This window comes from Hyperolius riggenbachi, chromosome 1 (genome assembly GCF_040937935.1).
Source record: "Hyperolius riggenbachi isolate aHypRig1 chromosome 1, aHypRig1.pri, whole genome shotgun sequence".
Classification (NCBI taxonomy): domain Eukaryota; kingdom Metazoa; phylum Chordata; class Amphibia; order Anura; family Hyperoliidae; genus Hyperolius; species Hyperolius riggenbachi.
The window spans coordinates 52448761-52473087 of NC_090646.1; the positions used below are offsets into that span (position 1 = coordinate 52448761).

Consider the following 24327-nt stretch of genomic DNA (forward strand, 5'->3'; position numbering starts at 1 on the left):
ACTCGTTTGTCTGTTACACAACGGAGCAGTGCCAGGTGCCTTCTAAAAGAGCGCCTTTATACAATCCGCTCCATCCCAGGTACTACTAAACCTATACCTGTAACCCTTTATGTCCCTTAATTTGGACATATTGGTTCATGAGATTGTTTATGAGGCACCAATCTCTTGACCAGGCTAATTTGTTTTGCGTAATTTGACACACAACCTCACCTGGATAATGATGCCCAAAGTTGTCATCCCCATCCCGACGACCAGTGGGTGTAGGAAGAACTTTTGAACTGCAGAGGCCCAGTCCGAGTGTCCCTGGAACATCACCGGAAACCTTTTCCACCAGGTCAGACTGGAACTCACCTGCTTATTTTTGTGTTCTACCTCGTTAAGATCACCTGGATCATGGTGAAATCTTACCTCTAACTTAGTGTACTGTTTGTTTAACCGTTGTATCAAAGTGTGGTCGTCTTGGATCAAACCCTGTTCCCCTTGACAGATCCCCCTTATCGGAACAATTATGAAAATGTACCTTGAATGTGTCCTTAGACATGATGCTAAAAAAACAAACCTTTCCTTCAGCCCCCGGAACTATCGGTTTGGCTTCAGGGTGGATCTTTTGAATGGTATCATCGCCTTCTGTGTTATTGAGCCCGCAGGCTTCTTCACTAAATTTGACTTGCCCCGGCAAACACAGGTACCTCTGGGAGAATTGCCCGCATGAGGACAACTCTACTCGTTTCACCTCCCCGTCTAGCACCAAAAAAGTTTGACCTCTCAGGTCCTGGTGTAAGACATGTGTTGAGGTGGGAACCAAGGAAGTGGCGGTGCCTAAAGGAATGTTGCACCGTTTCCATTTGTTCACCCAAACATCTCGAAGCTTCCATGCAAAAGATCCTTTTCCAGAAAAATCAATATACCTCCCCTTGTACAGGATCTTCTAGCATCTCCCTGACAAAATATGTCCCCAACTGTCCTGATTGGACCTCTTCCCCCCTTATGTCCTGAGGCACACTATGTACCTGAGGTCGGGAAGACTGTACTCTCTGCAATCTTTCAATTAAGAGTACCTCTTCACTTACCCAACTAGCATGAGGATAAGCGGCTGCATATGGACTGTGTAATATCGTCCCCTGTTGTGACCCGTGTAGTGTGGATGGGGTTCCCTGTGTTGGCTTTCCCTCCCCCAGGACCGCTCTCCCCACCCTCTTTGTCACCTGGAAATGTGGCTTGATCTCGATTTTTACTTCTTGTTTCGAGAACCACCACCCCTCGGCTTTCCAGCCTTTACGTGTGTATAGTTGTTTCAGAGGCACTCTCTGTTGGTAGTTCCAGAGTGTGATGTTGTCCCCTGCGTCTCTCTGGTAGGAGAATTGACGCCTCCTGCTCGTTCCTCTCCAATCTGGAACCATCTCACTCTGCATAACCAAGACAAGGTACCCCTGAATCACACACTCCACCTTTTGCATGTACCCATTGTACTGCAATGTACCTTTTAACAAAACTTTGGATCGGTGCATCGATTCTGTGAGTGTGACATTCAATAGCAGATTTACACTACCATTCAATTCCCACTGCCCGCACACCTGACCCTTCAGACCTTTCACCCACATTGTGCCATGAAGTTTGTTTTCTCCTGGCACAAGTGCTCTTTTCCTCCCTCCCCGCTTAGTCCACCTGTGCCAAGCGGAGGAGGGAGGTGTGAAAGGATCAGTACCTTTGTCACCCAACATTAACATGTTTGGGCCTTGCATTCTCATTAACCCCTTATTATACATGAGAATGTCCTCTATTCGTTCTCCTAGGACGAAATGGCAACCTAGGATCACCATCAGCACGGTACTCTTCATTATACAAGCACCACCTTGGGAAAGAAAAACATTAGCAATTTGCACTATGCTTTGCTCAGTCAGTTTTTTTAGTCGTTTTCCCATCTCCGGAATCTCGTTTTTTAGTCTCTTTCCAATTTCAGGAATCTCGTGTTTTAGTCTCTTTCCAATTTCAGGAATCTCGTGTTTTAGTCTCTTTCCAATTTCAGGAATCTCGTTGTTCTCCAAACTCAGATTGGCATCTGGAACCTTTCGCTTATCCGACTGACATCTCCATCTCTGCTGCCAGCACTGCAGCTGTCTCGATTCCATATTGCCAAACTCCTGAAATCGAAATACAAACAAATCAATTCTTATTAATGATTTGGGTTAATGCTCTGCGGCTTGTACTCTGTACACTTTAAATGGATCAATATCTACCGTAATTGATCTTGTTTCTTTATAGTTTACTTGAACTTTTTTAACTTTTTGATTGTGGGAAGGCTCTAAAGCTCTCTCCCTTACTTTATGTACCATAGCATAAGTACTTATCTTGTTACAATGTGCTTCCCTCGGATCTCACCTTTTGAAGCACTGACCTCTACATCCCCCCTGTACATACTTCGGCCGCAACGCTGACCGCAGTATGTACTGAGTAGGGACTACCTGCCCACTACTGCAACGCGCAGTTGAGCTTGAAATGTTCTTACCCCTTTTAGGGTACTTACCTAGGACTTCGTATATTGCAACCATTTTTGCCGGAAGTCCTATTTGTGAACCAATCGGCAATGCTACTACCTCTGCACTTGCCCCAAAAACAAACACAGCTACTTCCTGTAGGAAGGTGTGCTTTCTCTGTTAACTAAGCAGAACCCCATCCAGGGATTCACATGACAGTTTACTACAACTGCATGGGAGTCTCTGACTCCTGACTGTGTAGGGGATCCTAGACTGAACATAGGACTACCACGCCCCAAATACACTGTCACACTATACACGGCAATCTCGCCCCTTGGACTGCTGTCAGTCCTGTGCATTGTGTGAACGCTTGGTACGAGCTGGAAGAAGAAAAAAAATACCTTTTGACCAATCCGCAGACGCAAAAACCGCACAAACTGCCCAGCCTTGACCTCTGTCAAACTCTGGCTTTGTCCCGGACAAAAACCGAAAAACGCTTACCGCTCTGTAACGTTCTGACAGACTGCTCGATTGGTCAACCCTTTTTCTGTATTATTTTCTTTTTTTCCATTGCTCTGTACCCTTTTATCCCCCTGACCTCTATCGGGGAACTCATGTTACAGTGAATAAAATCACTACCGGCCCCCCCTGATATGCTCTAAGTTATATGAATGCATACCCAGGAAGCCGCTTCCTATGTCACCAGTAGCCATCTGACAGCTACTGTGCTTCCCTTGTCTGATGTTCTCCCACTCAAACTGTGGCCACAATCCGTGGAGTTATATCCCAGCTTCACCTGCTCGTCAGGGTGCTTCTGTATTAGCCCAGCACTCAGCATAGGAAACAGCAAACACCTATGGGTGGTACCATTCCCACAGGCCCTGCTGGATTTTCTACGCTCTCCTCCTCCACTCCTACCTCCCTCACTGGGGGCGGGGGTGAGGGTTCGTCCCTGGGCTCAGAAGACTCTCCCATTAGAACGTCATGACTGCCTGGGATCCTCCCCCCTGAAGCCTGGGACACCATTTTGAGTCATGGAACATCAGACAAGATGGCCGCTATGCAATCTCCCATAGCAAACTCTATGCATGTATGGAAAGAATAAAACAGTTAGAAAAAACATTGCATGCACACTTTAGCATACATTGCAACAATACAACTGAATGTAACACACAGCTGAGGAAAAACTCTGAACCAGCGCACGCAGCAAGTACGCTCTGGAATGTTACACACCTCGAACATTAATCACCCCTCCCACAACAGAGGGCATAACTCAAAACCGTATGAACGGAACTACTAGCGAAAGCGCAGCTTCATATCCCTCTCTCAGGAATGCGAAACGAAAAACCTCACTAAACAGATAACTCATGGACAAGAAAACATTTTCGCTGTTATGCACGCCTTACTAAGCTCGAAAAAAACACGTAAAAAATGACATGCAGTATTGCAGCTTTACAGAAAGGCAAAGGGTAAAAAAACAACAGCATCTCTCTGTCTCTCACTCTCCCAAACTCCGAGGAATATAACCCATAGAACATGAGAGAGAGAGACACACACACAGACACACAGCCCCCCCCCCCCCGCCTCTGCTGCAGGGGGGGGCGCCGCACTGACAAGTAAAAGAAAACATGTATAACACCATACTCGCCTTATCAAAACCTCTTGCGGTGTGTGGCCTCTGTACCAGAAACGAGCTCTGAGTCTCCCAGCCATCTTGGCTCAGTTTTCCTCACAGGCGTTGGATGCACTGAAGGTCCTAATGGGATCTGGCCAAACCCATTCTCTTGGACTGCCTTCCCCTATGTTTGGCGTACGTCCACTCCAATTAGGGCGCCCACATCGACCCTGCCGCTGGGATGTTCCATGACTCAAAATGGTGTCCCAGGCTTCAGGGGGGAGGATCCCAGGCAGTCATGACGTTCTAAGGAGAGAGCGGTCCCGGGTTTCGGCACCAACTGTAATAAATCACCTTTAGCTCCGGCACCAGCAACTCATCAGAGCTGCAACTCACAGCGACAGCATACAGGAGATAGAGCGGAGACAGCCTTCTTCACCTTTCAAAGGGGTTTATTAAGCATCTTGTGTTACAGTTTGATTTCTTCAAAGTATAAATAGTCTTTCCTATGTCCTATGTACATCACATATATTTACATCATACATACAGGAAGCTAGTATTCTAACTAGGAAGCATAGAGAGCCGGATAGCTGGAAAGTAGAGTGCCCCCTTTTCCCTCCGTGCTCCCTCTTTATATGAACCAGAAAGAGTTAAATGTGACCTCATCTGAGCCATCTATGATTGGTTCAGATCCCTTGTGATGTCAGGACACACACCTACTCGATTAATATTCAATAAGATATTATGCCCTAGTTGCAAGAATGTTATGTTTTATAAATATGGCCCATGTTGATTGTTCCCGTAGTCCATTTGTCTGGGTCAGTGTAGGCCTAAGACCTTGGACTAGGAACATCTTCTCAGTATCTGCTTGTATCATTTGCTTCAAGCAGACACTGAGATGCTTCTGCCTGCATCACGAAAACCTCTATTTAAAGGTATATTCTGCGAAAAAGCCTTTTACCTAAAACTCAGTCCAAATAACTGAGGCCTACTTAAATTATAACAGCAACGACACTAGTCCGTTTCGGGCTGAATATGCCCTTCGTCAGGCCAAATAAGCGAATTTACAATTTCTGCGAGGTGTCAGCCAGCGTAAGGAGCCAAGAGAGCAAAGCATTGAGAAAGGCACCTGAGCTTAGCAGGTACACAATGTGCAAATCCACTGGCACTACATAGAGGAGGCAGCTAGGTGTGGAGCACCCCAAGGAGACGGACAGTCTACTGAGCAATCTGTGTGTTAAAGGGGAACTGAAGTAAGAGGTATAAGGAGGTTGCCATATTTATTTCCTTTAAAGCAATACCAGTTGCCTGGCAGCCCTGCTGATCCTCTGCCTCTAATATTAGCCATAGCCCCTGAACAAGCATGCAGCAGATCAGGTGTTTCTGGCATTAAAGTCAGATCTGACAAGACTAGCTGCATGCTTGTTTCTGGTGTTATTCAGATACTACTGCAGAGAAATAGACTAGCAGGGCTGCCAGGCAACTGGTATTGATTAAAAGGAAATAAATATGGCAGCCTCCGTATACCTCTTACTTCAGTTCCCCTTTAAGGACCACTATCGGGAACAACTGTAAGATTTTAAAATACATATACTGTACATAAAATGTACATTTCTCCCAGAGTAAAATGCATAGTAAATTCCTTTTTCCTATGCTGTTGTCACTTGGAATGTACCTGAGATGGTACACTGTTGCTAATTTATACTTACCTGGGGCTTCCTCCAGCTCCATGAGGTCCGTGGCCTCCCTTGCCGTCCTCTCCAGCCCCCTCCGTTAACTAGATATCCTTGTTGGTAATCCAGTCAGTCGTGGGCCTCTGCCCATGTGTGGCTTGGCTGCACACGCTCCCTTGCCTAGGAGCGTTCTGCCCTTACGCAAAACTACTGTGCAGGCGCAGAACGGTTGCAGGCTTTGGAGCGTGACCGGGGGGTGCATGCGCTGCCGCTCGTGCACGGAAGAGCGCAGCCGGACGGTTTACTGACGAGGATATCTAGTGGACGGCGAGGACAGGGAGGTAGGCCATGGACCTCATGGGACTGGAGGAAGACCGCAGATAAGTATAAATAAAACGTATTGTGGCCATACACTATTCAATACTGTGGCCCACTCGACCTTCCAATTTAATTTTTTGAAAAAGATTCAGTGCTGCAGCAATATATTTTTTGTCCAAAATCTCAGCCGCAAGGGCTCGATTATATCGCAGTGATACCCTGGCCGGAGTCCCCCTAAGTGTAATGTGGCACCCGCACACCATGCATATGTGCTCTGTGTTTTTAAGTCTCAATTGTCTGCCGACACAAGTCCTGGCCTCCTCCGGTCTTCTGCGTCACCGGGAGTGCCTGTACCACGATGCACTGGCGCATGTGTGATGTCACATGTGCTGAGCCATGTGGGACTTGCACTGCCATGCGGTACTGATACTGATGCTCGCAGTTCTCTTTAAAGAGGAACTCCAGTGAACATTTTACTGTTGTCAGGTGATGTAGCTGCTGCATGGTTTTTGGCAGTTGGAAACAGCTATTTCCCAAAATGCAACAAGGTTCACAGACAGGAAACTGCCAAAAGTTCAAACTTTTCTAGTGGGAGGGGTTTCTTGTGGGAGGGGTTTCACCACAATATCAGTCATACAGCGCCCCCTGATGGTCTGTTTGTGAAAAGGAATAGATTTCTCATGTAAAAGGGGGTATCAGCTACTGATTGGGGTAAAGTTCCATTTTTGGTTGGAGTTTCTCTTTAAAGTGCTAAAAGAAGCTGTCATCTGTCTGCTCATCGACACAGCATGGGGAGTGTAAATAAACCACAGTCTCAAAGTATTCAACATGATCTCAGCCTATTATAACCGAGGGAAAAAAAACAATATTATTGATGAGATGAATAGAATATGCCGGAGGGACAGTTTTATTTAGAACATTCTGGAATTCTCCTTTATCATGTAGCCACTCATAACTGGAAGTGAGATGCTGTGATCAGTTCTGTAGTCATGTGATTGAGCGATCTTTCTTTGTTTCAGGGTTCCCTGGAGGTGTTTGAGAACTACTACCGGAAGCAGAGGAGAAAGCAGGCCCGGCTTGTGCTGCAGCCGCCTTCCAACATGGTAACTCCCTCCAGTCAGCTGGAACTAAGGGGGAGGGGCTGTAGTCTAGACTGGCTGGGCAGAGGTTGGGGGGTGCATGGTGATAGCCAGACTTATAAGCAAAATGTGGTTTTATTTCCCCATCTCACTGTGTCTCTCTGTTCCAGCATGAGACGTTAGATGGCTACAGGAAGTACTTCCACCAGATAGTAGGGTAAGTTGTCCTGAGATTTGGCTGCTGTCCTCATAGTGTGTCTGTCTGTCTGTCAGCCTGTGTGGCACCACCTGAATGTCTGAAATGTTCCTTGAATTTCCCATACTCCGCAGAGATGGGGCATCATTTCATAGATCATCAGCTACTTATGGCTGCCTGCTCAGTCCCAGCCAATCTCTGTGTGTCTCTCTCACTCGCTTGCTCACGCATACATACACACACTCACTCACTCACACACACACTCTCTCACACACATACTCACTCTCTCACACACACTCACACACACACACACTCGCGCACTCACACACACACTCTCACTCTCACACACACTCACTCTCACACACACACTCACTCTCACACACACACTCACTCTCACACACACACTCACTCTCTCACACACACACTCTCGCACACACACACACACTCGCGCACACACACTCTCACACACTCTCGCACTCACACACACACTCTCACTCACACACACACTCTCACCCTCTCACACACTCTCACCCTCTCACACACACTCACCCTCTCACACACTCTCACCCTCTCACACACTCTCACCCTCTCACACACTCTCGCACTCACACACTCTCGCACTCACACACTCTCGCACTCACACTCACACACTCGCACACACACACTCACCCTTTCACACACTCTTGCACACACACACACACACACACTCTCACACACTCTCGCACTCACACACACACACACTCACATACATACACACACTCACACACACTCTCACCCTCTCACACACTCACACACACACTCTCACCCTCTTACACACATTTACACACACACACACACACACACACACACACACACACACACACACACTCGCACACACTCTCGCACTCACCCACACACTCACTCTCTCACACACTCACTCTCTCACACACACACTCTCTCTCACACACACTCGCTCACACACACACTCTCTCTCACACACACTCTCACCCTCTCTCACACACACACACACACACACACACACACACACACTCTCTCTCACACACTCTCGCACTCACACACACTCTCGCACTCACACACACACTCGCACTCACACACACACTCGCACTCACACACACTCACACACACTCTCGCACTCACACACACTCTCGCACTCACACACACTCTCACACACTCTCGCACTCACACACACTCTCACACACACTCACTCTCTCACACACTTTCTCACACGCTCTCACTCTCTCACACACACTCGCACTCACACACTCTCACTCTCCCTCACTCACTCCCCAGCTGTTAGTGTGAATATGTGGCTAAAGCGGCATTCAGACAGTAATTTGGGCACCGTCAAGAGAGAAGGGACAGGGAGAACTCAATATGATCTAGAGCAGTGTTTCTCAACATGTTATCAGTGTGTACCCCTTTTAAAACCCTGTCCTCACCAAGTACCCCCTAGCATAGTAAGCATTATCACAAGTACCCCTTCACAAATATATATTTAAATTGTAGTACATAATTGTTTCTTCACAATTTCCAAGCCTTTACTATTGCTTTGAATTATCTAAAATACAAATTTGGTGTTGTTTAAATAATATTTATCATTATCTAAAACGCTAAATTTGTTATATTTGGTTAAGTAAATCAAGCCCGAGTACCCCCTGGAACAATCAGAAGTACCCCCTGGGGTACGCGTACCACACGTTGAGAACCTAGGATCTAGAGCAGGGGTAGGGGACCTTGGCTCTCCAGCTGTGATAAAGCTACAAATCCCAGCATGCATTTGTCTTTATTAATCATGTCTGTGGCATTGCGTACCTGTAACACTGTGTGTACTCAGCGCTGCTCAGCATCACATGCCAGCCTCTGCCCAGGTCACGTGACTCTGTGGTGCTGCGTACCTGTAACACTGTGTGTACTCAGCGCTGCTCAGCATCACACTCCAGCCTCTGCCCAGGTCACGTGACTCTGTTAAGGGTACACAGTGCCACAGAGTCACGTGACCTGGGCAGAGGCTGGCATGTGATGCATGTGATACACAGTACACACTCCAGCCTCTGCCCAGGTCACGTGACTCCGTGGCACTGTATACCTGTAACACTGTGTGTACTCGGGCTGCTCAGCATCACACACCAGCCTCTGCCCAGGTCACGTTCCTGTGAGTTTTCCTCCTGACTGACATCCTGCTATTCCCAGTCAAAGCATCCTTGCTGCAGACTGATCCCAGCAGATAGCCTGTAATAAGAGTGTAATTGCTGCCTAATTAAATGCATGTTTCTCGATTGAGCGCTCGTTCATCTTGATACATGTCAGAGCTGTGTCTTGCCCCGCTTGTCCTGCCATTCACCCGTGTCTCCCTCCTTCTGTCACCCAATCCGGGGGGCCTCTCTGGCTGCATAGTCACAGCAGCAGTCACAGGCCAGAATTGTACTCATCTGAATCCTATATCCTCTATTCTTCCAGTACCGGCTCAGAATAGCTTTTTCTGCCGTTAATTAATTGTATTTGCAAAGTATAGGGCTACCACTGTTGCCTGGCTATCCTACTGATCATCTGCCTGTAATGCTTTAAGCCATAGACCCTGAACAAGCATGCAGCTGATCAGGTGTTTCTGACATTGTCAGATCTGACGAGATTAGCTGCATGCTTGTTTCTAGTGTGTGACTCAAACACTACTGCAGCCAAATAGTCCAGCAGGGCTGCGAGGCAACTGATATTGTGTAAAAGGAAATACATATGGCAGCCTCCATAAACCTCTCACTTCAGTTGCCCTTTAAGACACACCACACACACTTAACCATTCCACATCTAACCCTTAAACCCCCCCCCCCCCCCCCATGCCTACCCCTTAACACACACACACACACACACACACACACTATTATGATTTGTATGTGTAGTACAGCGAAGTACAGGAAGAGTTAAGAAACTCCAGTTGTTATCTCTATGTAAGAAAGCCATTAAGCTCTACGACTTTCAAAGTCCTGGAGAGGGCTGTCTTCTGACTTTTATTATCTCAACTGTTAGTGAACAATTTTCTTTTTCTCTGCCAGAGGAGAGGTCATTAGTTCACAGACTGCTCTGAAAGAATCATTTTGTATGCTGAGTGTTGTGTAATCTGCACATATTAGAGAATGATGCAATGTTAGAAAAAACACTATATACCTGAAATTAAAAATAATAGTATTTTCTTTGCTGCTAATCTTCTAGTAATTATGCATAGTACACACCCAATTCATTATAATATCATTTTTTTTTTCGCTTCAGTGTCTTTTTAACCATTCCACATCTAACCATTAAAAACACCTCCCCCCCCCCCCATGCCTACCCCTTAACACGCTCACACACACACACACACACACACACACACACACACACACACACACACACACACACACACACACACACACACACACACACACACACACACACACACACACACACACACATCCTTACCCATCTCCACTCCATGCCTAACCCTTAACCCCCCCCCCCCCACACACACACGCACACACATGCACACACTACACACACCTAACCTTAATCCCCTCCACACACACACACACACACACACACACCTAACCTTAATCCCCTCCACGCACACACACCTAACCCTAACGATAATAATTATAAACAAAACAAAAAACTATCTGTAATACATCTTTCATCCTTTCCTCCATTTCCTCTGCACTGCAATAATTCCCCAAATACCAAATGATGTACCGCATGAGGTAAAAATCTTTAGTGAAAGTCATGCAGTTTTTTGGGTAAATTATCCAACTGTTTACCTCCATGTGTGACAATCTTAGGCCCGCTTCATACTTGCACCAAAAAACGGTCCAGTCGTGGAACGGAACGGATCCTAACCGATGCTAACAGATTCAATGTTAACCTATGGATCCTTTCGCATTGGTCCGTTCAAAAGGATCCGTTCCGCTTAACGCTCCACAAGTTTGTTGCTGCAGCGATTTTTCCATCTAGCAGAGCCCAGCGGAATGGAAACAGATGCTGAAGAACTGCATTGTGGGCCTGAATCCGTTTACCTGAAAGTGCCAGTGTGAACCAAGCCTTAGTGAATTCGGAAAAGTTTTAAAGAGACTCTTTAACAAAATTTTCAACCGTATTTCTTCTATAAGTTCCTATACCTGTTCTAATGTGGTCTGTCTTACTGCAGCCTTTCCTAGTTGCACAGTGGCTGTATTATCTCTTATATAATCTAATCTTCTTTCCTTTGTCGGGCTCAGGCACTGTGCTGCTCTACTTGTGATAAGATAGAAGCTATACACACCCTCTCCACGCCCCCTGCTGGCTCTGTATGAGTCACAGACTGAGCTCCTCTCAGCCTATCACACTCTGGTTAGCAGCCAAGTCTTTTGTTTGTAAACACTGCCTAAAACTGGCAATTACAAGCTAGGATTGCAGCAGGGAGTGGCAGAAACAGCACAGAGGGGCCCAGGAGAACATAATGAATAGAATGGTATGTTTTTTATTGTAAGAATTTTAGCGTACAGATTCTCTTTAACGTACCACAAGGTGAATCATTGAACATTATTATATTTTACTGAGCATGCCTGTCAGTGTATTAAAGCCAAAGTGTTTAATTCAGGAAGAAACATAAAATGTGCGCCAGTGATTAACTATTTGCGCTTGACATGCATCTTGTACGCACTCATGTTCCTGTGGTTGCGTTGCAGATTCTTTGTGGTAGAAGATCACATCCTGCACACGACAGTCGGATTGGTGAATCGAGCGTACATTGATGAGCTCTGGGAACTAGCATTGTCAAAAACTATGGCGGCACTGAGAACACATTCAGTAAGTGGCCGCTACATTGACATTCATTGTACGTCCAAAAATCATGACTCCGTACAAGGGTATAACTACAAATTATGGAGGCCCTTCCCTTCCTTCCAGCAGCCCACCCGTAGGGACATGTAACAAGGGCAGGCTTTTAAAGTGGGAATATACTTTGAATGCTGGAATGTCAGTAACTACTCCTAGTTGCATAAAATAGCATTTGAAATTATTCCCTGTGTTTAAAACGTATATATTTCAACTGCAGAGAGCAGTACAGGCTTGCTTATCTCTGGCTAATCGACAAATGTAATCATTGCCAGCCAGGAGACACTCTCTGGCTGTGCCTTCACTCTGCCCCCCCCCCCCTCCTTTTTTGCTGAAGAACTCAGCTGTTGCTAAGGCGATGTTTATTCAGCAGATGGAGAGGGACAGAGTGAAAACAAAGGCAGAGAGTTTCTCCTGGCCGGCAATGGTTACATTTACCAGAGTAGAAAGCCTGTTCTTCTCTCTGCAGTGAACATGAACATTTTACTCACATGGAATGCTTTCAAATGTTCTTTCATGTACCTTAAGGGGCCCATACACCTAACGATTTTCGCGCCGATATACAATAGATTAGATTACTGTGATCACGAATCTGCTGTAAAATCATTGCACAAGCGCTGACAGAACGATCGATTTCCGTCCAAAATCAATCGTTCCCGTCGATTGGTGCGTGCGGAAGATTTCGCTCAATCGCCGGCGGGTCGGGAGTGCGTCGATAGCGGCATTCGAGTGCCCGATGACCGACACTAGCGGCAATACATTACCTGCTTCGACCGGCGCGTGTCCCCTGGTCTCCGCTGTCCCTTCTCCGTGCTCGGCTCCTCCAGCTTCACTGAACTTCCTGTCCCAGCAGGAAGTTTAAACAGTAGATTGCCCTCTACTGTTAAACTTCCCCGGCAGGAAGTTCAATGAAGCTGGAGGAGCCGAGCTCGGAGAAGGGACAGCGGAGACCAGGGGACACGCGCCGGTTGGATCAGGTAATGGATGCGGGGGGAGGGGCGCGGGCAGCTTCACAGATTGTGAACGGTTTCATGCTGAAATCGATTCACAATCTGTTTGCAGTAAAGGCAGCCATATGATCCCTCTCTGATCAGATTCGATCAGAGAGGGATCTATCTATTGGTCAGATCTGATGGCAAATTGACCAAATCGGGTAGTTGAAGATTTTTGCACTATGCATCTATTTCCTATGCAATGACTGGCAATTGCATAAGATGCTTGCCAAAGTTCACATGAACATTTGCAAACAAATACCATGAAAATTTGCATATGAAAAAACAAATGCGAAATGTAATATCCTTGTGGAAACGGCCCTCAGTGTGTGGCAGAGGCTTTCCATTGTAAACTCCATCAAGGGACACTTAGGGATATTAATTGTTTGATGTACTATGAAAGCATTGTATTCATTAATAATAAAAGTTCAGTTCATATTCTGGCACTTTTTATAGATCACAAATAAGCTAAAAACCTAACGATCTAATGTTCACTAGCGATGAGCTCAAATTTAACATTAGTCATTTTGTCGTCAGTCATTTTGCAGAGAAATTTGCAAATTGGGATGTAGATTTATAATGCAAAATTCCACACTACAGCCAGATCCCTACTTACACAGGTTCTGTTCTGGGAGATTGTCTGTAAATTAAATGTTTATAAGTTAGAGGAACTCCTGGGAAAATAATGTAATAAAAAAGTGCTTCATTTTTACAATAATTAAGTATTCATGATTTAGTCAGTGCTTGCCCATTGTACAGTCTTTTACATCCCTGATTTACATTCTGACATTTACAATATGGTGACATTTTTTTGTTGGCAGGTGGAAGGAGATGCTGCTTGCATTTTTGGCAGTTGGAAAATAACAGCAGCTGTTATTTGCCACAATGCAATAAGGTTCCCACAGTGTAATGTCAGGACCTCAGTTCTGTAAGGCGCTGACATTACACTATGGGAGGGGTCTCACCCCAATATCAGCCATACAGCGCCCCCTGATGATCAGTTTGTGAAAAGGAACAGATTTCTCATGGGAAAGGGGGTATCAGCTACTGATTGGGATGAAGTACAATCCTTGGTTATGGTTTCTCTTTAATTCCTGGGTTAAACAAGCCTGGATTTGGTCATATAATATAAACTGGTTTTTGGTTGTTTTCAAAGTGCTTCTAAAGAGACTCTGTAACATGAAAAACATCTCCTGGGGGGTACTCACCTTGGGTGGGGGAGGCCTCCGGATCCTAATGAGGCTTCCCACGCCGTCCTCTGTCCCACGGGGGTCTCGCTGCAGCCCTCTGAACAGCCGGCGACAGACCCAACTGTAGCTTCAATATTTACCTTTGCTGGCTCCAGCGGGGGCGCTGTGGCTGCTTTCCTCTCCGAACTACACGGAAATACCCGATCTCAGTCGGGTCCGCTCTACTGCGCAGGCGCCGGAAACTTGCGCCTGCGCAGTAGAGCAGACCCGACGGCGATCGTGTATTTCCGTGTAGTTCGGAGCCGACAGCCGTCAGAGCGCCTGCGCAGGAGCCAGGAAGGTAAATATTACGTCAGGGCTGCAGCGAGACCCCCGTGGGACAGAGGACGGCGTGGGAAGCCTCATTAGGATCCGGAGGCTTCCCCCACCCCAGGGGATTTTTTGAGGTTACAGATCCTCTTTAAAGTGTATTAAACTGCTTGTGACATTTTATACAAAACAACTGCATACAGGATATAACAATTCAAAGTAAACAATACAACAGTTAAAGCGGAATATAACCCTGCATTTCAACTTTGCTCTAAAATATTATTTACAGCATATAATATGCAAAAAGCATTTTTTTTTTACTAGACCAGCATTGGAAGGGTTAAACACAAAGGTTTAAAGTTCTGTGGAGAGATATGCAGAAGTTCAGATTGTTACATTCTATTTAGTTATATGTATCTGTTGAGAAATGTTACACACTCTTTGGCTGTCCTCCATTCAACACTTAGATACATTTATGTAAACAAAATGTATCTATGTCAGCTTCAGATGCCTCTGCAGAAATTTCCAGGAACTTTAAAGCTCTGTGTAACCCTTCCAATGCTGGTCTAGTAAAAAAAAAAATGCTGGTTGCATATAATATACTGTAAATAATGTTTTAGAGCAAAGTTGAAATGCAGGGTTATATTCCGCTTTAACAATTCAAGACAACGGAGTGTAACTGTTATGCTGGGAAACCACGATACAATTTTCTGACAGATTTACTGTCAGATTGACTATTTTCATCGGGTCCTATCTGTTTCCTATCAATTTTCTGTTCACTCGTATGGAAAATCGATCGGAAATCCAGGGCTGTGGAGTCGGTAAAAAAATACTCTGACTCCTCAGTTTATGAAACCACCGATTCCAACTCCGACTCCGGGTACCCAAAAAACTCCAACTCCTCGACTCCGACTCCTTATTCGAATACTTACCAGGGCTGTGGATTTGCTACAAAAATCATCCGACTCCAACTCCTCGGTTTATAAAACCACAAACTTCAACTCAGACTCCAGGTACCCAAAATTGCTTAGACTCCGACTCCACAGCCCTGCGGAAATCTGATCTGACCGGTTGGAAATAGTTGATCCGACAGTAGTAAATCTGTAAGAAAATTGTATCATGTGTACCTACAGTAGCATTACAGTGAACAAATAGATTATGGGTTTTTACACAGCGGTGGGAGATATGCACAAACCTTACACAGCATTGTGGGACAAAAGAGGAAACGGTATTGTGTATATATATATATATATATATATATATATATATATATATATATATATATATATATATATATATATATATAATACCTTTAGATTGTAAGCCTCTGGCAGGGTCCTCCACTCCCTAGTGTAATCTACAGGATCATGTGCTCCTGTCCTACAACAGCCTGTACTTGTATTACTGGGCCTACCTAACCAGCCCATATTGCATGATCATGTATTTTGTACAATTTGTATGTATAACTTTGTTCTATGTGTATAACCCTATGTATGTCATCCTTGTATCATTGTATATATTTATTGTTCAGCGCTGCGTAATATGTTGGCGCTTTATAAATACAATAAATAATAATAATAATAATACCGTACTTAGTTTGTATTTCTGAAATGTTATAACTCAGATGGTTTATAAGTAGGGGCTGAAACTCATTTTGCACGTAATCCTAATTAGAATTCTTAATTTTGCATTGATGCACAACTTTGGGAAATACTAGCTGATGAAAACATGTTTTGTCATGCCCGTTGACTTCAATGGGTTTGGTGGAAATGCCTTTATGCACACGCCCGCACGCCCATGCATTTTCACAAATACATTATTTTATGCAAAAATGGGCTCTATTCATAAAAAATTTGTGGTGAAAAAACGCATGGAGGGAAATTACCGCATCTGTATTTTAGACTTCTGGGTGGTCATTCATAAAATGTTGGCAGCTGCGATAGCAGTGCGGAGATTTCCCGCTGTAGGCTGGCGGAAGGCTTGCGAAAACCCAGAAGCTGGCAGAGTCCCTCCGTGCGCTGCTCTCTCTGCTGCTTCTTGGGAGGTCTGTCCCATTCACGTGCCTGTATTGCGCAGGCTTCTCGCTACATCCGAGTAAGCGGTATTTCCCGCCCGCATACCGCTTCCTCTAATATTTATGAATTTACATTTTGTTAGTTTTTCTAGATAAATCTAGAAAATCACAGCACAAGGCGTAAAGTTATCTCTCTGCTGGGGAATTGTAGCTTGTCATGCGGAAACAGCTTTAAAGGATACCACAACTGACATGTGACATGTTGAGATAGACATGTGTATGTACAGTGCCTAGCACACAAATAACTATGCTGTGTTCCTTTTTTTCTTTCTGTGCCTGAAAGAGTTAAATATCAGGTATGTAAGTGGCTGACTCAGTCCTGACTCAGACAGGAAGTGACTACAGTGTGACCCTCCCTGATAAGAAATTCCACCTATAAAATACTTTCCTAGCAGAAAATGGCTTCTGAGAGCAAGAAAGAGATAAAAAGAGGAATTTCTTATCAGAGAGGGTCACACTGTAGTCACTTCCTGTCTGAGTCAGGACTGAGTCAGCCACTTGCATACCTGATATTTAACTCTTTCAGAGAGAGAAAAAAAAGGAACACAGCATAGTTATTTGTGTGCTAGGCACGGTACATACACATGTCTATCTCATTATGTCACATTTCAGTTGTGGTATCCTTTAATGAATGCCCACTTTGCTAAGTGGTCGGGAAAGTCCGCTGTTTTGAGCGGCAAACTGGCGGAAAAGTTTTATGAATAGAGCCCAATGTGTTTTCAAATATATTGGTGAATTCCATGAATTAGATTTCGTGTCACTTGCGAAAATGTATGCAAAGTCCGAACTACCCAATAAAACATACGATCAAAATCATAATTGCAAAATTGATGGCAAAATTACCCAAAATGGTCAACACTTATGTTTACACAAAATTCATACGCAGTAGACACACATACAGATCTTGGGACTTGTGCCAAAACCAGACTGACCTATAAGGCTCCATTCACACTAGAGCGTTTTGCCGCGATTTTGATAAAACGCTCCAACGCTAGCGCTTTTCAAAAGCGCTAGCTTAATGAAAGCCTATGGGCCCGTTCTTACGTGGGCAATTTGCGCAAATCGCCCAAAAACGGGCAAAACCGCGAAACGCAGAGTCGTTGCCTGCACCATTTTCAGGCGATTTCCTGGCAATCGCGTCTCAGTGCTATAGAAGCGCTAAACTCGATCGCGGCAAAATCGCCGCACTGTTCAGTGATTTTTTTTTTTCCGCCAAAAATTGTGAAAAAATCACTCCTGCAAAACACTGGAAAAAAAATCTCTGGCGTTTTGCGTTTCTAAGTGTGAATGGGGCCTAAACGACAAGTCCATTGCACAGTATAAATGTGGAAAATGCAAATTTAGGGGCGGCTCAGTGAGAGGCAGTAAAGCTGTTCTATGCAGCCATCCCTATCTACAAGGACAGCTTTAACCTTTGAACTCTGTCCTGTACTTGTGTCATCCCGGCAAGTCCTGTAAGCTCTATCCTGCAGGTACACATTAGCCTAAAGGTGGCCACACACCATACAATTTTTAAAATATCTGTTCAATTTAAGAATTGCAATCAATTTTTCTGACTGATTGTAACATTTCAAAAATATGACCAATGTACCTCATATGCGTGTTCAATTTTTCCCCAATTATGATAAAAATGATTAGAAACTCTGAGAAAATTGCTAGGGTGTGTATATTAATAAATTGGCAATCTAACACACACCATACAATCTTCAGAAAGATTGAAGAAAAATATCTGGCATTCCGAATCGATAAAAACGGGAAATCCGATCGGATTTTTCAGTCGAATGAAAAAAAAGCTTTCGTTTTTTTTTTTCGAGAGTTTCGATCATTTTTATTGAATTGCCATAAAATCGGATTATTTTATTGTATCGTGTGTGGCCACCTTAACTCAGATGGAGACACAATGGGTCCATCATTAATGAGATGGCAAACATAACATAAAAGTTCTTAAGGAAAACATAATTTATAATCTATACGCATATTACTAAAATAGTTATTGTCTGTGACATCCAATGATGGAAAGTAAGGAGAATTCTCATTGGGGCACAAAGAAATAACAACCATACAGACGGTATAGTTGGCCTAGGGCGGTAAAAAGTACAAATCCGGCCCTGGTAATAATAACTGTGGAGGCTGCTGAATCCAGAAAACGAAATGAGCGAGACAGAAAGAGGGATATGATCAGAGAGTCTGGTAATGATATATTTATGCTAATGTAATTTTGACAACCAATTCTCTTGTAATGCAGTGTTCTCCCCAGGCTCTTTTAGCCGGGTGCTCCACCCAGCTAGTTTTGGTGACCACCCGGCTGTTATCTGTTCACCTCCTCCTATGCTGTAAGCAGAGTTGTGCACAGAAGCACCGGCCCTGTATGCTCTCATCTCACCCAACCCGGCTAATTTTTCACGCCACCCGGCTACTATTTTATGCCACCCGGCTGGAAAAAAATTCTGGGGAGAATACTGTAATGTATCTCAATATTTTAAATGCTGATTATAACCCTGTTCTATGTAATGTATATTCTATGTAACTACAGGAATACCATATATTTTTACATAAAAAGATTCTGGACTAATGCTAGGTACACACAAAGAGATTTTCTGACTGATTTACTGTTTAGTTCCAACATGTACGATCATTTTCCGATCAATTTCCGACAATTTTCCACTTACTTCTATCGAAAATCGATGGGAAATCAGATCGGACATGTTGGAAATAATTGATCTGACACTAAAGGTAGCCATACACTGGTCGATTTGCCATCAGATTCGACCAACAGATAGATCCCTCTCTGATCGAATCTGATCAGAGAGGGATCGTATGGCTACCTTTACTGCAAACAGATTGTGAATCGATTTCAGCATGAAACCGTTCACAATCTATTGTGGTGGTGGTGCTGCCGCCACTCCCCCCCCCCCCCCCCACATACATTACCTGCTCCGCCGACGTGACGGGCAGGAGGAACTGAAGCATGCCGGAGACCTGCGCGGACGCGGAGCAGCGGTGACCGTGGGTAGTCGCGCCGGCGGAGCAGGTAATGTATTGCCGTTCTATTGCGTCGGTCGTCGGGCACTCGAACACCGCTAGCGACGCGCTCCCTACCCGCGGGCGATCGACGGTAATTTTCCGCACGGAGCGATCGCCGGGATCGGACAAAATGGATCGAAATTCGGCGTGTAGCGCGAACGATTGGCAGCAGATTCGATCCCAGTGATCAAATCTGCTGTCGAAACGGCGGCAAATCGGGCCAGTGTATGGCCAGCTTAAATCTGCCAGAAAATAGTGTGTACCGAACATAAGTGTTCTAATTATTTCAATGAAGGGTAGCTGTTACAAATCTATGTAATGTGGTCATGTAACTTGCATAACTGACTGGGAGAATTATTGCTTTATTGAGTTAAACGACTACTGAAGAGAGAACTATATGGAGGCTGCCATGTTTATTTCCTTTTAAAGAAAATCTATAATGAAAAAACCTCCCCTGGGGGTACTCGCCTCGGGTGGGGGAAGCCTCCGGATCCTATTGAGGCTTCCCCCGACCTCCTGTGTCCCGCGGCGGCGGCAAAGTAAATATTTACCTCTCGGGCTCCAGCGCAGGCGCAGTATCCGCTCTTACCACGGAGGTAGGCGAAAAAATCTCTATCGGGCCGCTTTACTGCGCAGGCGCAAGTCTCCTGTGCAGTAGAGTGGATCGGCTATTTTCGCCTATCTCCGTGCGGAGAGCCGCAACAGCGCCCCCGCTGGAGCCCAAAAAAGGTAAATATTGCACAGGCTGTCGGATTTGTCGGCTGTGCGTACCGGGGACTGCATCGAGACCGCCGTGGGACACAGGAAGCCTCGATAGGGTCCAGAGGCTTCCCCACCCAAGGTGAGTACCCCCCAGGGGAACTTTTTTTCAGGTTTTCTTTAAGCAATACCAGTTGCCTGGCAGCCCTGGTGATCTATTTGGCTGCAGTAGTGTCTGAATTACACCAGAAACAAGCATGCAGCTAATCTTGTCAGATCTGACTTTAAAGTCAGAAACACCTGACCTGCTGCATGCTTGTTCAGGGTCTATGGCTAATAGTATTAGAGGCAGAGGATCAGCAGGACAGCCAGGCAACTGGTATTGGAAATAAATATGGCAGCTTCCATATCCCTCTCACGTCTGGAGTCCTGTAAGCTCCGTAATAATTTTGTTATCATATATTGTATAGTAGCTATCAAAACGTCATACAAAAATGGTGCGCATTATGAACCTGGTATTCTGCAGTTATTTATAGCGTGCTGTTGGATGATTTCGCCTACTAATGCTCTGTTTTACTCTTTTATGTGTCTTCCTGTTAGTCTTATTGTTCAGACCCCAACCTCGTATTGGACCTCAAGAATCTCATTGTGCATTTTGCCGACACCTTGCAGGTGGGTTCTTGTTTCTAGAGTGTTGTTTCCTTCAAACATCATTACTTATGCAAACAAACACAACTCAGGGATCACAATGCCTTCCTTTGATGTTAGAGGCGGCCTTTCATAATATCCATTGTGCCCTTCCGAAGAATGTTAAACTTGGCTTGCTGGCATGGAGAGCAATCAGCATCTGTCTAGAGATAATGATGGAATGTTCCCAGACACAGAAGGAGCTGCTTCTGTGTTCTCCTCACAGCAATGATTCTAACCGCAACAATCTCAGCGGAGCACAGTGGAAAGTTACAAGGCTGAGGCTGCCGCCGCTAGGTTCTCAGGTTATGCTGCAGCAGAAACGTGGGTGTGGCTTGTAGGGCACGTGTTGTGAAGGAAACGTGGAGGCTGCCATCTTGTTACATCCTAATTTAATACTGGTTTTAACTGAAAAGTACAATATATTGCCCGGAGCTGCAGATACATGGGAAGGCAGGGAATCTGGGCAACATTTGTGTAAATGAGTAAAGGTGGCCATAGATCAGGCATGGGCAAACTTGGCCCTCCAGCTGTTAAGGAACTACAAGTCCCACAATGCATTGCAGGAGTCTGACAGCCACAGTCATGACTCATAAAGGCAAATGCATTGTGGGACTTCTTCCGTAACAGCTGGAGGGCCGAGTTTTCCCATGCCGGCCATAGATCTATAGGACCGACCATCCAATTCAATAATTATTATCAAGTCGGATGAAAATTGTAAGGCCTCTTCCAGACAGGAGGCTGAACGGCGCGCTTGCTAAGCAGTACAATCTCCCGTCTGCCGCCCGCCAGTGCAGTTTAAATGCAGCTGAATTGCTGCGGTAGTAACACCACACTTGTCAAGCGCTGTCACGCGGTGGTGTTACAGGGTGTCAGAGGACATGTCAAGGTCTCTCCCTATGGGGGGAGGGCATCTGTCTAGCGCCAGTATCGAGCACTAACAAGCTCCAGGCCGGTGCAGGAGAGCAGCTTGTCAGTTGCCCATGTGACAGGGGCCTGAGAATTGCTGTTCCCACTTATAACTAGCCCGTAGTGGTCCTACTTTCTAAGCTTGCCCTGAGATGAACTTGTAGGCCCACTTGTCAGAACATCACAGCTTGATGATGTGTGTTGGTTCAGTGCCAGAATGAGGCACCATGGATCATAATTATACTCTGGATATTATTATAGGCACAGAATCAGAATTTCAGCCAGGCAACTATAACATTATCAGCAGGCCTGTACTGTCAACTTTGATATTTTCATGATAGGTGGATTTTAACTCGAGTTAAAAAAAAAAAAAGAATTAAAGACAGATAAGAGGCCTCAAGGGAAAACTCAGAGTATCTGGCCATCACAACACATAAGAGTTGCTTCTGAACCAACCATTTGGCTTCTGCTAGGAGAAAGGACACCATGTAACTGCACAGCTTTCAGGCGAGTGATCGGGCAGCCGTAGCAGGTCCTTATGCCTAGGCATATACGCTGTCACCTCTGGGACTAGTATTGACAGAAAAATTCAGTAGAGCTGCCCAACCAACGGTCTGAGAGACTTTTAGCTGAAAATGGTAACCTGAACAATGCGTAGCGTTCCGATACTTGGGGAACAAGTTCAGCTGACTTTGTAACACTCTACCTATCTTTGCCCTTATTTCTTTAGGGCTATGGCTTCCCAGTGAACCAGCTGTTTGACATGTTGCTGGAGATTAGGGACCAGTATGGTGAGATCTTACTGAAGAAGTGGGCCATGGAGTTCAGGTGAGAGCACCACTTGGTGTCTTCTTTACAACAGTCGTCATACCGTTTGGAATGCAGCAAGATCTTTGTTTAAAGGGCTTCTATCAATTAACATGTTTTTTTTTTAAACTCTGAAGGGAATAGCTTATCTATATGTTCCTAAGCACTGCTGGATATCTCCCTGCTTATCACATTCCTTTCATGGAGTCGTGTTGGACCAGTGAAACTCTAACCTATCCCTCACCCCATGTCCCCATCCCTCTGCCAATAACCACGCCACCTTCACTGATGTACATAAGTATCGGGTGATGCAGAAGTTTGGTGCCCCGCTTTTTTATTGGGTGCTGCGGGCACCCACATTTATGTTTCTGTTAATTGCACATATTAACACGGGTGCCTATAGACCACCCAAACTTCTGTGGCGTCTCAGGTGCCCAAATTTCCCGTCAACCCCTCAGTGACCCCTCTCCTCTACTCTGCCATTGGAGCTTCAGACAAAGCTTTAGTTTTGGATTAAGAAAGGTTAGGTCATTTAACCACTTCACCTCCAGGGGTTTTACCCCCTTAAAAAAATCAGAGCAATTTTCACCTGTCAGCGCTTCTTCCATTCATTCGCCTATAACTTTATTACTACTTATCACAACAAAACAATCTATATCTTGGGGGGGACGGGGGTTCGCTAACCAATTAGGCTATCTCTGGGGTGTACTTTTTGCTAAGAAATATTTTATTCTAACTGTGTTTTAACAGGAAAAATAAGAAAATAATGGGGGAAAAATTCATTGTTTCTCAGTTTTCAACCACTATAGTTTTAAAATAATACATGCTACTGTATTTAAACCACACATTTTATTTGCCCATTTGTACATTGCAACATTTAAAATGTTTCCCTAATACCATGTATGGCACCAACACTTTGTTTGGAAATAAAGGTGCATTTTTTCAGTTTTGCATCCATCACTAATCACAAGCCCATAATTTAAAAAGTAACAGTAATATACTTTCTTGGCATACATATTAAAAAAGTTCAGTCCCTCTTTTTTTTTTTTAAATGATATTTTTAGCTATGCAGAGCTTATCTGTTATTTCGATAACATTTTGGCATTGCCCCTTCGAGGGCCTCTATTTGATATCCCAAGGTGAAGTCTTGGATACAATTGTGTGATTTGCACAAATAAAAGCCTTTTGAAACTAAAAAAAGTTCAGTCCCTCAGGTAACGATTTATGTTTCTTTTTTTTTTTTAAATGGTATATTTTGGGTTTTTTATTTTTTGTTGTTTTTAATTTGGGTAACTATTGGGGAGTGTGGGGGGTATGGAGTTAATTTTAAATGTAAAAAAAAAATGTATTTCAATGAAAAAAATTTTTGTAGATTTAATTTTACTTTTCGGCCACACGATGTCCTCGTGCATAACTTTCTCTTGCGTAGTGGAGGTGTAAGTATC

At 44.7% G+C, this 24327-nt stretch overlaps 1 protein-coding gene across 3 annotated transcripts in view; it reads left to right on the forward strand.

Moving 5' to 3' along the window:
- The window catches only part of EXOC6B (exocyst complex component 6B), a 416257-nt gene that overhangs the window by 193343 nt on the left and 198587 nt on the right, over positions 1-24327 (forward strand). For all 3 annotated transcript variants that reach the window (XM_068274255.1, XM_068274264.1, XM_068274274.1), the window contains exons 9-13: positions 7100-7183; positions 7330-7376; positions 12044-12164; positions 21080-21151; positions 22806-22903. In XM_068274255.1, the coding sequence (XP_068130356.1) occupies positions 7100-7183; positions 7330-7376; positions 12044-12164; positions 21080-21151; positions 22806-22903 (422 nt within the window). The remainder of the gene's footprint in view (positions 1-7099; positions 7184-7329; positions 7377-12043; positions 12165-21079; positions 21152-22805; positions 22904-24327) is intronic.